This window comes from Galleria mellonella, unplaced genomic scaffold, assembly GCF_026898425.1.
Source record: "Galleria mellonella isolate WM207_F2 unplaced genomic scaffold, CSIRO_AGI_GalMel_v1 utg132, whole genome shotgun sequence".
Classification (NCBI taxonomy): Eukaryota; Metazoa; Arthropoda; class Insecta; order Lepidoptera; family Pyralidae; genus Galleria; species Galleria mellonella.
The window spans coordinates 498,943-512,545 of record NW_026441989.1 but is presented as its reverse complement, the minus strand read 5'-3'; the positions used below and the strand labels follow the sequence as shown (position 1 = coordinate 512,545).

The 13,603-nt window shown below is 31.5% G+C and overlaps 1 protein-coding gene across 1 annotated transcript; it reads right to left on the bottom strand.

Annotated features, from left to right (window-relative positions):
• Positions 1-1,878: 1,878 nt before the first annotated feature.
• LOC113518456 (lipid droplet-associated hydrolase) lies at positions 1,879-12,793 on the bottom strand. The gene is made up of 3 exons (XM_052903116.1): positions 12,550-12,793; positions 6,650-6,882; positions 1,879-3,547 (listed from the first exon to the last, which is right to left on the bottom strand). Exons 2-3 carry the CDS (start codon positions 6,837-6,839, stop codon positions 2,826-2,828), a joined length of 912 nt encoding a protein of 303 aa, XP_052759076.1. The 5' UTR covers positions 6,840-6,882; positions 12,550-12,793; the 3' UTR covers positions 1,879-2,825.
• Between the last annotated feature and the right edge of the window lie 810 nt (positions 12,794-13,603).

Genomic DNA, 13,603 nt, shown 5'->3' with positions numbered 1-13,603 from the left:
AAGTTAGTTAACGAACATGTAACAGGAATATTTTGCAATTTAGTAGTACGATACAAAGGCGATAAAAATAAAAAATAAATTGTTAAAATAGCCCAAATTTTACTATTTGCCATTATTAGTTTGACCAATGTATATGATCTAATATGGGTGGGTATTCATATTTACAGATCTTCATTGAAGTGGACAAATGTGAGCATTGTACTATAAATTTTTGGTTAAAAAATTCAATCGATTTTATAAATGGCTAAAATACATAAATCAGATTCTTACACCTATAGCAATAAATGCCATGAGGCATGAACGACACGGGCCACAACCCGCGGTCTTAGGGGGCAGGATTTCCAAAAAACGTCTTTTGCATCGCGAAAAATATATCTTGCCCATGTCCATATTTCGTCTTGCCCCGACACTACCTATAGCAAAAAGCATCCAGAACTTGTGAAATTAAATTTGGCATTAATTAATTAAATTCTGAAATCTCGTTTACAAGATAGTCATAATTATAAAAAAAAAAAAAACCATAGGTCCTATTACACCCGTTAATAATATCTCGAGAACTTATGAACATACCTAACACCTCAAACAGCCTATAAATCTACTGTAAAGCTCGTTGTATTGGCTAGCGAATTGGTTCATGTAATTCAGTTGCTATTAATTCTTTTTTGCATATGACAGTCTTGTGATAGTTGATATATTTGACAGTTTCAGTTACAAGTTGAGTTATAGTTTGTAATTAAACCACTTAACTGTCAAACAGAACATCCGTTATTGTCAAACTACTAACTACCAAAATAGAATCGATGTAAACTGATTTACTAATCCACCCGCTGGAACACTATCAATAATAATAATTATTATTTCCTTGGAATGTGATATTACTATACGTATGAAATCACATTTACAGTTTAATTAAATATAAAACTATAATGACAGTAATGGGGCCGATTTTGAGTCTCCATTTCTCTTAACCTAATATTTTAATGATTTTGCGTGAATAAGAAAGTATTTATATGATTGTTTTATATTATATCATGAACTGTAATATTACTTAAATTTATTATAAAATTAGTTCATATTGATCCTTACAGTAACCTAAAAATTTTGCATTGATATCAAATTGAAATTTTAATTTTAGGGAAATGACGCCACAGAATCCACCCCACTTTACATTCTTAATGTAATTTATATCGAATACAACAAACCAATAAATAATCTTCAATAAACCTTTTTATAAATATTTACCTACATATAAGTATTTAATTAAAAATGTAAGTATATTTTTCACTGGATTAGTTTATTTCATTAATATTTATCAGCTGTTATCTCTACAATCCCTAAGGTCTTTTTTTAGTATCTTAAAATAAATTATGCATATCCACTTCCACTGCATATTCTACTTATAACAAAACGTTACTTTTCCGTATATACTGGCTGGAAACTATACAAAAACCGCTCAATTGCAAATTGTCATACTGTCGAAGATAATTTTTTTTAAATGCAAGGTTTTGCTTGACATCTTCAAATGGAATGAAGCAGTCCCTTACCTGCATAAAGGACTGCTCCATTCCATTTGGACAAATTTCATTTATTAGCCGCGGTCTTGCTTTAACCTTTAGGTAACATATAGAATTCAAGTAATATATTTTCAGATACAAAAAGGTACGGTCCAGATAAAAAAAAACCCTCATCTGCACCGGCGCTTAAAAAAATATATGCAGTTTAGATAATTGAATTTGCACTTTAACATTATCAAATTATTCATTAATATGTTTGCATCATTATATAAATTTATTTTCGGAACATCGATCAGATAACAAGTTTCTAAAATAAATTTAAATATGTGTAAAAGCACGAAAGTGTAAAATTAATTTATTTATATATTACAATATCAACAGATTTTACTGTATTCAGTAATTATTGCTAATACTGCAATATTAAAGGCTAGATCCACTTCATCATTACTTATTTAGTAATTTAAAATATTTAGGATGAAGTATTTGAGGAAAGGGCACAATGAGATCGAGTAAACCCCGCACGACACAAGTGGTATCAAAATAGTTTTGTTTACTGTGTTGTGTTTTGAAAGTAATATTGTAAGAATGAAATTGATTATTTCTGTTTTGTTGTCACTGATTTTTATCATATAAAAACCGAAATTTATGAAATGTGTAAGCTTTTAGATATAGTTATTTTATGCATACAAAGTTATGTATTATACAATTAGAACACATTGATATATTAAAAAAACTCTTAGGTACACAGATACTAAAATATTCAATTTTGTACTCATTTCTAAACGTAATGTTGCAGTTAAATTTTTTTCTGGACAGTCTCAAATGTAGTATCTTTTATATAGTAATGTTAACCCTAGACTTTTTTATATATCAATGAGTTAGGATTCTAAAAATGGCAAAACATGCTATTAGAATCTATCGAATTTTATGTATTAGTTTTATTATTTACTAATATTTTTATATTTTTTCTATTTGGCAATTTAATTATAGTCATACTTTTTGTACTTACATGCATATTAATTATACTACGAAAAATTTTAAGTAGATACTGTCATGTGATTCCAAAGCCCTATTCTACTTACACCTCAGTGCCATTATTTAATATTTTATATTCCATAAGTACCTACCTAATTATTTTCATATGTTCTTTGTAAATGTATTTTTTTTATGTGGAATGGATCGTCTGCAAACAGGTTTTTTAATTAAGGCATATTACAATCTTAATGTAACATAAACAGGTAACAATAATTTCTAATAAATCAAATTGCACATAATCCTTAACAATCATTTCCATTCCCCATAACCTAGCAGTCAATTGGTTAAATACATTTTTGTTTTAATAAAGTCCACCACCATCTCTGCTACACGGTTTGAGGATTTAAGAACAAAGGCATGATTAATATTTACCAGTTTCATTTCAATCGATGGCTTGAAGCGTATGAAGTCATCGAAGTACTCTATTGGTGCCCAATTATCTCTGTTACTATAAATAACACATGTTAAATGTTTGATTCGATCAATTGCACTCTTATTTAGTGTAGTTACAGTTTGCATTTCGTCTATTGCTAAGTAAATTACTTTGTCCATTGTATTTGGATTTAGACATTTTAATATCCTGTCACTATAATGAGAAGGGAGTGAATTCGATTTTAAATATATATCCACTAGTAATGTTTTCACAAGAACTGGTAAATAATTTAGGAGTGTCAATAACATTATTATTAACGAATGAAATGTTTTTACATATTTAACGAATTGTTTGCCATTCGGACTTTCGACCATTTTTTGTAACGTAGGAAATAATAAGGTGACGGACGAAACTCTACTAATCAAATTAGGGTCTTTTTCCAATAATTCAATAATTAACCATGCACCTATAGAATGACCGATCAAATGAATTTTGCTTTTTTTATCTATATGATTATTAATAAGGTCTAGCTTTTGAGCCACCTGACCTTTAAGATTGTACAAATTATCACTACTTTCTAACTTTTCCTCTGGTCCGCTCGGAGGTTCGTCATGTCCAGCTTGTCCTTAAACATAAAAAATAATTCGATGGGTATAGGCGACTCAGTTACTGAATTACAATATTTCATATCGTTAATTATGTCAAATGTATTATAATGGTTATAGCTTGCCCAATTTCGTTCGGATTCGGACTCTCCGCAGACGGACACTTTTGCAATCGACAAGATAGGTTCTTACAATTTCTTGTTTTCCCACATAAATTTTGTCATGATAAAAACTGGGGAGCAACATTTTGTTTGTTACGGACTAAAATCTAGAAAATCTAAACAAGATTGCATATTATAAATTTAAATATTAAAGATTTTCTCTTAGGTAAAATAAGGGAGGAAATAATTAAGGGGTCATTGTTGAGTGGATACTGACTACCTATTATACCACCAGGCGAAAACTAAAAACGCAATCTGAAGTACTATTTCATTTCCATCCATGAAAAAAATAGACAAATTAATCAAAAACGATAACCAGAGGGAGATTTTGTACAAAAGTCGTTTGCTTGAGAACCTCTGTCCCATTCATATTTCTATCGTTAAGCAGTTGTGTTTCGGTTTAAAGGGTGGGATATGGCAGTGAATTTACAGTATACAGAGGAATAATACCCGAGTCTTCAGGAATGGTAACGCATGGGGTATCATGGACAAAACAGTATGAAAAAAAAAATGAAAAATGAAAAAATATTTATTTCGTAACAAAATTGTATATTCTATTATGTCCATGGTACATGAATATATTGCTGGCAATAGGGCTATCAAACTCCACTGGTAACAATCACTTTCTCCCCCCCAAGAGTTGTGCATGGTACTGCTCATGTCTATAGGTGACGGTTACCACTTCCCATCAGGTGGGCCGTCAGCTTGTTTGCCACTCTAAGTAGCATAAAAAAAAAACAATCTGTTAAAATAGCTTAACTTTTAAAATTGGTAACCCAAAATTATCTAGTCAAATATGACAATCATAAATAGCAAAATTATGAATTTGACAGTTAAATTGAGAATAACCTTTTTCATAGGTACGTTGAAAATTATGGCAACTTTGCGTCGAAAGCTGCATTTTGTGAATATTGGTTATTTTTTTATAGGCTGAAAATGGAATGTTAACCCCATCCATGCTATCAGTATAAATTGACAGGCTACCGATAAGTAATGAAGTTCAATCAGTAGACTCATTGTGACAATTTCACCAAGAAGTAAACATGGTTTTCAGGGAAGATTGAGTGTATTCGACCGGATAGGATATATTGCTGGCAATGTCCCATTCATGTTTCAACCGTGAAGCAGTTGTTTGCATGGCTGTGTTTCGGTTTTAAGGGTGGGATATGGCAGTGAATTAACAGGGTATAGAGGAATAACACCCGAGTACTCAGGGATGGCAACGCATGAGGAGTATCATGGGCGAAACAGTATACTCTGCTATGTCCATGGTACTACTCATGTCTTTAGGCGACGGTTAGTACTTTTTCTCAGATGGGCCGTTAGCTTATTTGCCATTCGAAGCTGCACAAAAACAAACATTAGCAATTCTATCCTCACCACATTAAAAAAGTTAGATCATCATTTGTTCCTTATACTATAATAATACTACATTATATTAGTAATATGAACTAATAACATCATTGCTATATACTCTGTCAGGTCGACCTCCTGGTTCTCTTTGGAAACTATCATAGTTAATATTTGCATTTGTTACTATGGGCTTGCTGATCTGCTTTAGTTTCAATGCAATGCAAGCAGAGTTACAATGCCATCATCACTCATTAAAAAATATGATCTGTCATATATAATTAGCAAAGGCGGGGTCATTTTTCCATTATTCCATCACCCATTAACAAAAATTAGGTAATTTTATACATAAATATATGTCACTCTTGTCTTCCATAATCAAGTAACTTTATATTAATTACTTATTTATTTATCTTTCTCCTAATAATAATAATAAATAAAAAGGTCTTATCCTATTACAATATATTTTAGAAAGTTTGTAAAGATGAATTGATGTTTGTTACTCTTTCACACAAAAACTATCAAACAGATTTAAATAAAATTTGGTAGACATGTATGTTTATAGCCTAACTTAACATTAAGATACATTTGTATCGATTTACATGGGAGACGGCTGCGGGATGCAGTAAATAATATTTTTATATTTTCTATGCAAAATTTTATATTTTCTTACAGCGTCAATTTTTAAGAAAATATAAAACTATCATGTCATGACTAATCGTAAACACTTGTTATGATTTCTATTTAAATAAAGTTTAGTAAAATTAACTACCATACCAATATAGTATTGTGTAAATAGGCTTGTAGCCTATTTAAAATATTTTTAAATAATAGAAAATGTGGTAATGATCTTCTACAATAATCTTATTTTATCATTTCAGTACTATACTAATATCAATCAATAATTAGATTAATATTCTGTAATTCTGGGGAACAAATTAAAATTATAACTTTTTTGTTTTACTATAGATATTTTACTTTTATATATTCTTACAGGATGAATAATTGCAAAGATTTTGCAACTTCAATTTAAGATATAATAACTACAACTTGAGATTGGCCCTCTTAGTATAGGTATGCTCCAGTATATTGCTGTAGGTATATTCCACTATTGCAAGTATTAGAAAATAATTGTCTAGTACGTACATAATAATTGCCTAGTATGTTAACTCATTCAAATTTAAAATTGGTAGGCTGTTTTATTTATGCATAAAAGTTTTTTATCAAAAAGCCAAAAGTATTAAAATAATTCCTAAATATATGTTTTAATTTCGACTAAAATTAACAATGAAAATATAATCTTATCCACCTAGATTTCTAAAAAAATTAAAATCTTGAAAAATGTATTTTATATATAGAAATAATATAAATCCTCCAAAGGGGAGATCTATGTTCAGCTGTGGACGGTTAATGGCTAATATGATGATGATACGAATAATATACCAGTAGTGCACAATGTAGTTTTACCTAAAGGATATGGGTCAATAAAAATTTCTACTAATAATTAGCTTTTCCTGTGTATTAGTTACAGACACCTTTGTACCATAACTACATAAAGATGCTATTAGTCACGTACCTGTGATACAAAAATATAAAAACAAAATTACTAACCAATAACACACACAGGAAGTCCAGTATTCTTGTGTACTTCGGAACCAAATTCTGTATAGAAATCTATGATTCCTGGATTACCCGTAATACACACTACAACATCAGATCCTTTGCAATCATTAATGTTTTCCCACATTAAAAGAGGAGTTCGAACATAATTAAGTGTTCTACAAACTGTTTTAAAGGACATATTTTAAAAATTTGTGGGTACCTATCAAAACTTTATTATTTACCTTTTTTTTTTTTTTTTTTTTCTTTTTTTGTGGCGTTCACCCCGATATTAGGGTATTTTGCCAAGAACAAAACGGGGAAACGATAATAGTAATAAAAATACCTAACACAAACGAATTTAGAAAGGATAAGGATTAGGTCTAGGATATTTATAGGATATGAAACATATACTTGTACATATGAGAATATACTTATAAATATATAGGAAAAGCAATTGATGCAACTATAAATGTATTCATGTAATATAACTAAATCTTAATATTGTTATCATATATATATGAAGATAGTATTTTATAGATAATAGGATCATTGGAAGAAAGTAGAGTAAGAATAGAAGTTGGGAATGGAACACGGATGGATCGGAGATGATTAAAAAGGGAGGTGTGGTCAAATTTAGAACATGAGAAGAATATATGATTCAAGTCCGCCACTTCAGCACCGCAATTACACGACGAACTTTGTACAATACCAAGCTTGTATAAATGAGAAGGTGTGCATACGTGACCTAGACGCATACGAGTTATAATAGTTGTTGCGGTCTTTCCAAGCTTTAATTTACAAAACCATGGTTTGAAAGGAATATCGGGTTGTATAAGGCGATAAAATCTTCCTTTTATTGTACTTGTTTTTTCCCAATATTCCTTCCAGGCATACCTTAAATATATTTTTGGGAGACAAGCTAGGTCACTACAGTAATTATGATACGGATACATATCACCACAAGTTACAGCCTCTCTTGCAATAAGGTCAGCTTTGTCATTGCCGCTAATACCACTGTGTCCTGGTAACCAGGCAAAAGAAACGGAATAACCTCTCAACATGCAAAGATAAAGACTTTGTCTTATGTCACAAATAATGGGATAAACTGGTTTTGATTTAAACGGATATTTGGCTAGAGCTTGCAAAGAGCTCATAGAGTCAGTGAAAACTATTGCCTTATGTAATTTCATTAAAAGTATATATTCTACAGCTTTTAAAATACCATAACATTCCCCGGTAAAAACTGAAGACTCCGGTGGAAGTTTAATTTTTTGAACGATATTAAATTGTGAATGAAACACACCCACACCTACACAACCGCTATTGTCTGGTTTTGATGCATCAGTAAAGATGTAGTGCCATTCATTCCATTCAATGTCAGTTATAAACATAAATTTGGCATTCAATTCTGAATCATTTTTTAATAACCCAAAATCATATTTAATATTAGGAGATAAAACTAAAGATTGATATGAGCATTTATAAATGGGAAAACAGGACGATGTAAAAGTGGGAGATTCTATGGATTTATATTTTTCATAACTTTGTATTAAACATGGAGGTTTTTTATGTTTCCAATAAGATGAAGACGAAATAAAGATATGTAGTTGAGATAACTTTTGAATAAGCGGATGATCAGATAATTGTAAACAACGAAAAAAGAAGCGATCAGATAGATATTGTCTTCTTAAAACCAAAGGTGGATCACCGACTTCGAGCTGTAAAGCATTGATTGGACTTGATTTCATTGCTCCAGAGATAATCCTCAAGGCCTTTGATTGAATTAAATCCAATTTCTTAAAAGCAAATGAACTTCCTGGAGCTAACAAAAAAGTTCCATAATCAATGACACTCCTTATAAGACCATTATAAGCAAGTTTTAGTGAAACGGGATGTGCTCCCCACCAAACTCCAGCAAGGCACCTAAGAATGTTGAGGTTACGCTCACATTTCGTAGAAATATAATTACAGTGGGACAGACCTGTTAATTTATTATCTAGCACGATACCTAAAAATTTAATTTCAGTCTTTATAGGAATGTATGAGTTATCATAAAGCACCTTAATTTGTTGCGGTGATCTCATTCTTGAAAACAAAACTACACTACTCTTGGTTACAGAAAGATTAAGACCATTTGCATCTAACCACGTTTTTAACAAATCTAATGAATCAGATAATTTGGCAGAAGCAGATTCTATGGACTTCGCAATAAAATATAATAAAAGATCATCAGCATATTGTAAAATTTTGACGGATTTATCAAGGAATAATTCTAGATCGTATGTGTATATGTTAAATAAGATTGGACTGAGAACAGATCCTTGTGGAAGGCCTTTCCATACTGTTCTAGATAATTTGGTATCTTCATCTAAATTCATATATATTGTTCTTTCTGATAAAATATTAATAATGAAATTAGAAAGCATTACCGGTACATTTAGAGCTTGTAATTTAGTTTTTAAAATAGAAATTATTACATTATCATAGGCAGAATTTATATCTAAAAAGGCTGAGAGGATTGACAAATTTTGTGAGAAAGCTATATGAATATCTGAAATAAGAATGCTCACATTATCTAAGGTGCTCTTACCTTTCCTAAAACCAAACTGGTTCGGGGATAGTAAGTTATTACTTTCTAAAAACCATTCTAGACGGTTTTTCACTAAATGTTCAGCTAGCTTTAGTAAGACAGAGGAAAGTGCAACAGGACGGTATGAAGATGGTTCAGAAGGTGGTTTATGAGGCTTTAGAAATGGTATAATAATCTGAGACTTCCATGAAGTAGGTATATTTCCCGAAATAATTATGGAATTAATTATATTTAAAAAGTAAATTAATGTCGCATCGCTAGCATTTTTAAAAAAGGAATACGGTATACCGTCTTCTCCCGGTGCAGAGTCTTTAATAGAAGCTAGAACACCTTTAAGTTCTACTAGAGTAAAAGGAGAGTCAAGTTCGAATAATTCGTCAGAGACGGATAGAGAAATATTGTAAAGGCATTCCGGCACATAACTAGGAGCAAGACGATCTAAAAATTTATTCGCTAAAGTTAAATCGAGTGCAGAACGTGATGTATGATCACTAAAGGCAGATCTGAATCTTTTAATATTATTCCAAACGACTGATGAATTAACTTCTGGACAGATAGAAGAACAAAATCTTCTCCAGCCTTCTAATTTCTTTTTTTCAGTAGTTTTCGAGTAGAACGTGAAACTGCGGTGTAAATTTCAAAATTTTCTGGTGTCATGTAATTATTATAATTTTTTTCAGCCTCTTTACGATTTTTAATTGCTTCCGTACAATCTTTGTCCCACCAAGGTGGCGAGGGAATTTTCCCTGAAGCACTATTTTTAACAGGAAATAATAAATCAGCAACCTCCTTCATATTTATCATCAAGTCATTACAACATTGATGTTCATTTCCATGGTAAACAATAGGTAACTCCGATATTTTATTATCTAAATATTGTTTGTAAATATTCCAGTCTACATTTGATAAATTATATTTAAGCCGAGGACCACTCTTTCGACTTGAGGGAATGGAAATTGGAAAAGAAAGAATGAGGGGAAAGTGATCGCTTCCGAAAGTAGAGGAATGAGGATACCACGACAGTGAAGAAGCTAAATCAGAAGAACATATTGAAATGTCAGGAGCACTAAACCCTTCATTCGGTGCAGTTCTACGTGTTGGTACATCTGAGTTAATAATACATAAGTTGTAAGTGTCAATTATCGTCAGGAGTTTTCCACCATAAAAATTAGAAGTAGAACTGCCCCACGATTGGTGTTGAGCATTAAAATCGCCCATTACGAGAAAAGGTTTAGGTAAAATTGAAAATAATTGTTCTAGTTGTGAATATATTTGGCATGTAGGATCAGGAATATATAAAGTAACAAAACAGATACCATTTATAATTATAGCAGCTGCATTAATGCCGCTATATACAGGAAGCGAAAAAGAAGAAAAAGGAAGGGAGTTTTTGACCAATATGGCAACACCGCCATATCCGTCAGCTCTATCATCACGGAGACTTGTAAAGCCTGAAATCCTAAAAGGATATCCTGGCTTTAACCAAGTCTCTTGGAGAGCTATTATAAAAGGATTATATTTATTAATCAAATAAAATAAGTCTGATTTCTTGTTTGTTATGCTACGACAGTTCCACTGAATTATTAGGACTTTGTAATCCATTGTGAGAAGTTAATAATTGAGAAAATACATTGTAAATGGCATCGTTGGACGGTGGTAAAGTTGTTTGTATCATTTTCGATTGCGATAACACTTTAATAAGCATGAGAATAATATCAAAGATGGATTGATTATTGTCAATATTATTTGATGATAATGCACAACCATTAGAGGGAGCAGGAATATTATATTCCTTAACTATGGCTTCATGGGCAGAACGATCATATCCTTGTTGTGCTTTTTGAGGAGAGCGTGGTTTAAGTGTAACTGTTTTTTTATGTGATGATTGAATATGTGGTAATGATGATTTCTCTTTGAGGAAAGAAGATTGAAAATGAGATTTATTGGACGGAGATGATGATGTTAATACATCTGAATATAGTTTAGAAGTGGGAGGATGAAATTTTGATGCTTCAGCATAAGAAACACAACTGTGGGCCATTGTTTCTTTAATGGCTTTCTGACGTGCATATTCAGGACATTTCTTACTAATTGCTGAATGAGAACCATTACACAAGATACAAGAAACATTTTCCTCATCTACTTCACATTTATCACCTGTATGATTTTGCCTGCATTTATAACACCGAGGATTTGAACGACACTGCATCTTGACATGTCCGAACCTACAGCAGTTATAGCATTGGATAGTGGGGTAAATGTACAAATCTACAGTTAATGATGTGTAAAACATAAATACTCTTTTTGGTAATATTTGTCCATCAAAAGTAATAACAATGGTTTCAGTATTAATAAAACTTGGTTGTCCTTCATTAATGGTCTTTTTCTTAATTCTTCTGGTTTTTAGAATTCTCCCACAACCTATAGGTACTGATATATTTTGGATTACTTCCTCTTCTGTCCAATCTTTAGGAATACCCCTCACAATTCCCATACGGGTTACATGGAAAGAAGGTATAAATGCCTTAAAATTATGTGTTTCTAAGTGACTATTATTTAAAAATGCATTTGCATTTTCAAAATTTGAGAAAGAAAGCGATAAACGGTTTCTTCCTATTCTTTTGAGGCTACCATTCACTATATTATTTATCTTATTAGTGTGTAAAAAGCGACCAAATGCAATAGGATGTAATGTAGTGTTATCATTAGGATGTGTTTCATTTTTTTGTACATGAACGACATAAGGAGCTACATCCTCGGCATTGTACAAAGTTCTGCTTAAAGTACTGGGTGGAGAAGCAGGTTTAACAGACTCGGTATTATTTACAACTGGTATTGATACTAGAGTTTGATTCTCATCCTCAATACATTGACAATCACTATCTTTAATTTTAGATTCGAGACCTTTGGTGTGCCTCCTTCGTTTTTTATTGCAATGTTTGCAAATGCGACGTTCGCCACGTACTCGCTTACGTTTAGAACTTGCAACGCTAGAACCATCTGTGTCCATACTAGATTCACCCAATATATCAAAACTATTATTAAATGGGATAGTTATATTTGCAGACACCTGGGGGGTTGTCCCCCCAGGGTCTATAGGTGGATCCATAATGTCTAATTAATATAGGTAATTTACTTACCAATATTTACAGCAACAAACACTATTACTACAAAATATACAATTATATATACAATCTAATACACAATATATAAATAAAACTAATCCTTATATAATTAAAAATAAAATTAATTTAAAGAAGATCAAAAAACACTCCCGCTTTTTTAAACGTTTCCCGCGCTTTTTTTTTTTCTTATTTACCTTCTGTCACGTTACGCAAGATAATAGGGTCACTTCTGAGGCGTCATTTCTCAAAACTTATCGTAAAGATTACAATTTCAATTTGAAATCATAGCGAAATCTTTATGCTTAGAACTAATATAAATTAAATTCTTTTAAATAAAAATTATTATAAATTTAGTTTATAATGATACATGAAACAATAATTACGTGAAACTATCAAACTAAAATATTGGGTTACGAGATATGTGTAAAGAAATGACGTCTCAGAATCGATCGCGAAATAAAGTAAAAATTAGTGATGTGCCCATTGAGTCAGTCTTGAGTCAATCTGACACAAATATCTACTGTGTATCTATTACATTTATTTTACATATGACGTACCATATATATATATATATTATATATATGGTACGTCATATGTACAAAATACACTTACGTGTATTACTCTAATGATACATATATATATCCAGAAATAAAGGAACTAAATGCTTCGATTTGAAAAGACTTCTTTTGTTTTTCCGCATTCATTAATCTTTTTTATTCTTACCGTTTTTTTTTTAATAGATGATAATGGAATGGTAGTCCCGCTTGCGCTAACGGTATACGCTGGGGGGCACCAGTGAAGGATGATAAGTTAGAATGAAAAGGCAGGTCAGTTAGCCCATCATGATGAATACACCTGGAATTTAGCACGACGGTTTCCAGGAGAGGGGGGGGAGGTTATATATAGGTATATTGCTAGCAATGAGACTAGTAGTCCATATTACCAATAATCCCTTCCCCCCTATGCTCACCGGTTACGGGTACTTTTAATTTACCCCTTCTTGAGTACGTTGCCTATTTAGTCACTAAACGCCCCCTATCGACGTTTAAATTCATTCGTGTTTGATATATCTCTTTCGTAATTCTTTCATCCATCCTCTCCATATTATCAAACTAATGGAACAGCCCTTTTTCAATTTTTGTTACTACATCGTCTTTCAGTCTATACTTTTCTTTAAACATATTAATTCTCTCTATCTTTTAATGTAATACAATACATATTTCTCAGAACTTTCATTTCTTTAGCATT

Excerpts from the sequence above, each read along its gene's own strand:
- LOC113518456 (XM_052903116.1), bottom strand. The coding sequence starts at position 6,839 with ATGTCCTTTAAAACAGTTTGTAGAACACTTAATTATGTTCGAACTCCT. Across the intron at positions 3,548-6,649 it reads ACTTCCTGTGTGTGTTATTG|GACAAGCTGGACATGACGAA; the intron begins GTTAGTAATTTT and ends TTTATGTTTAAG.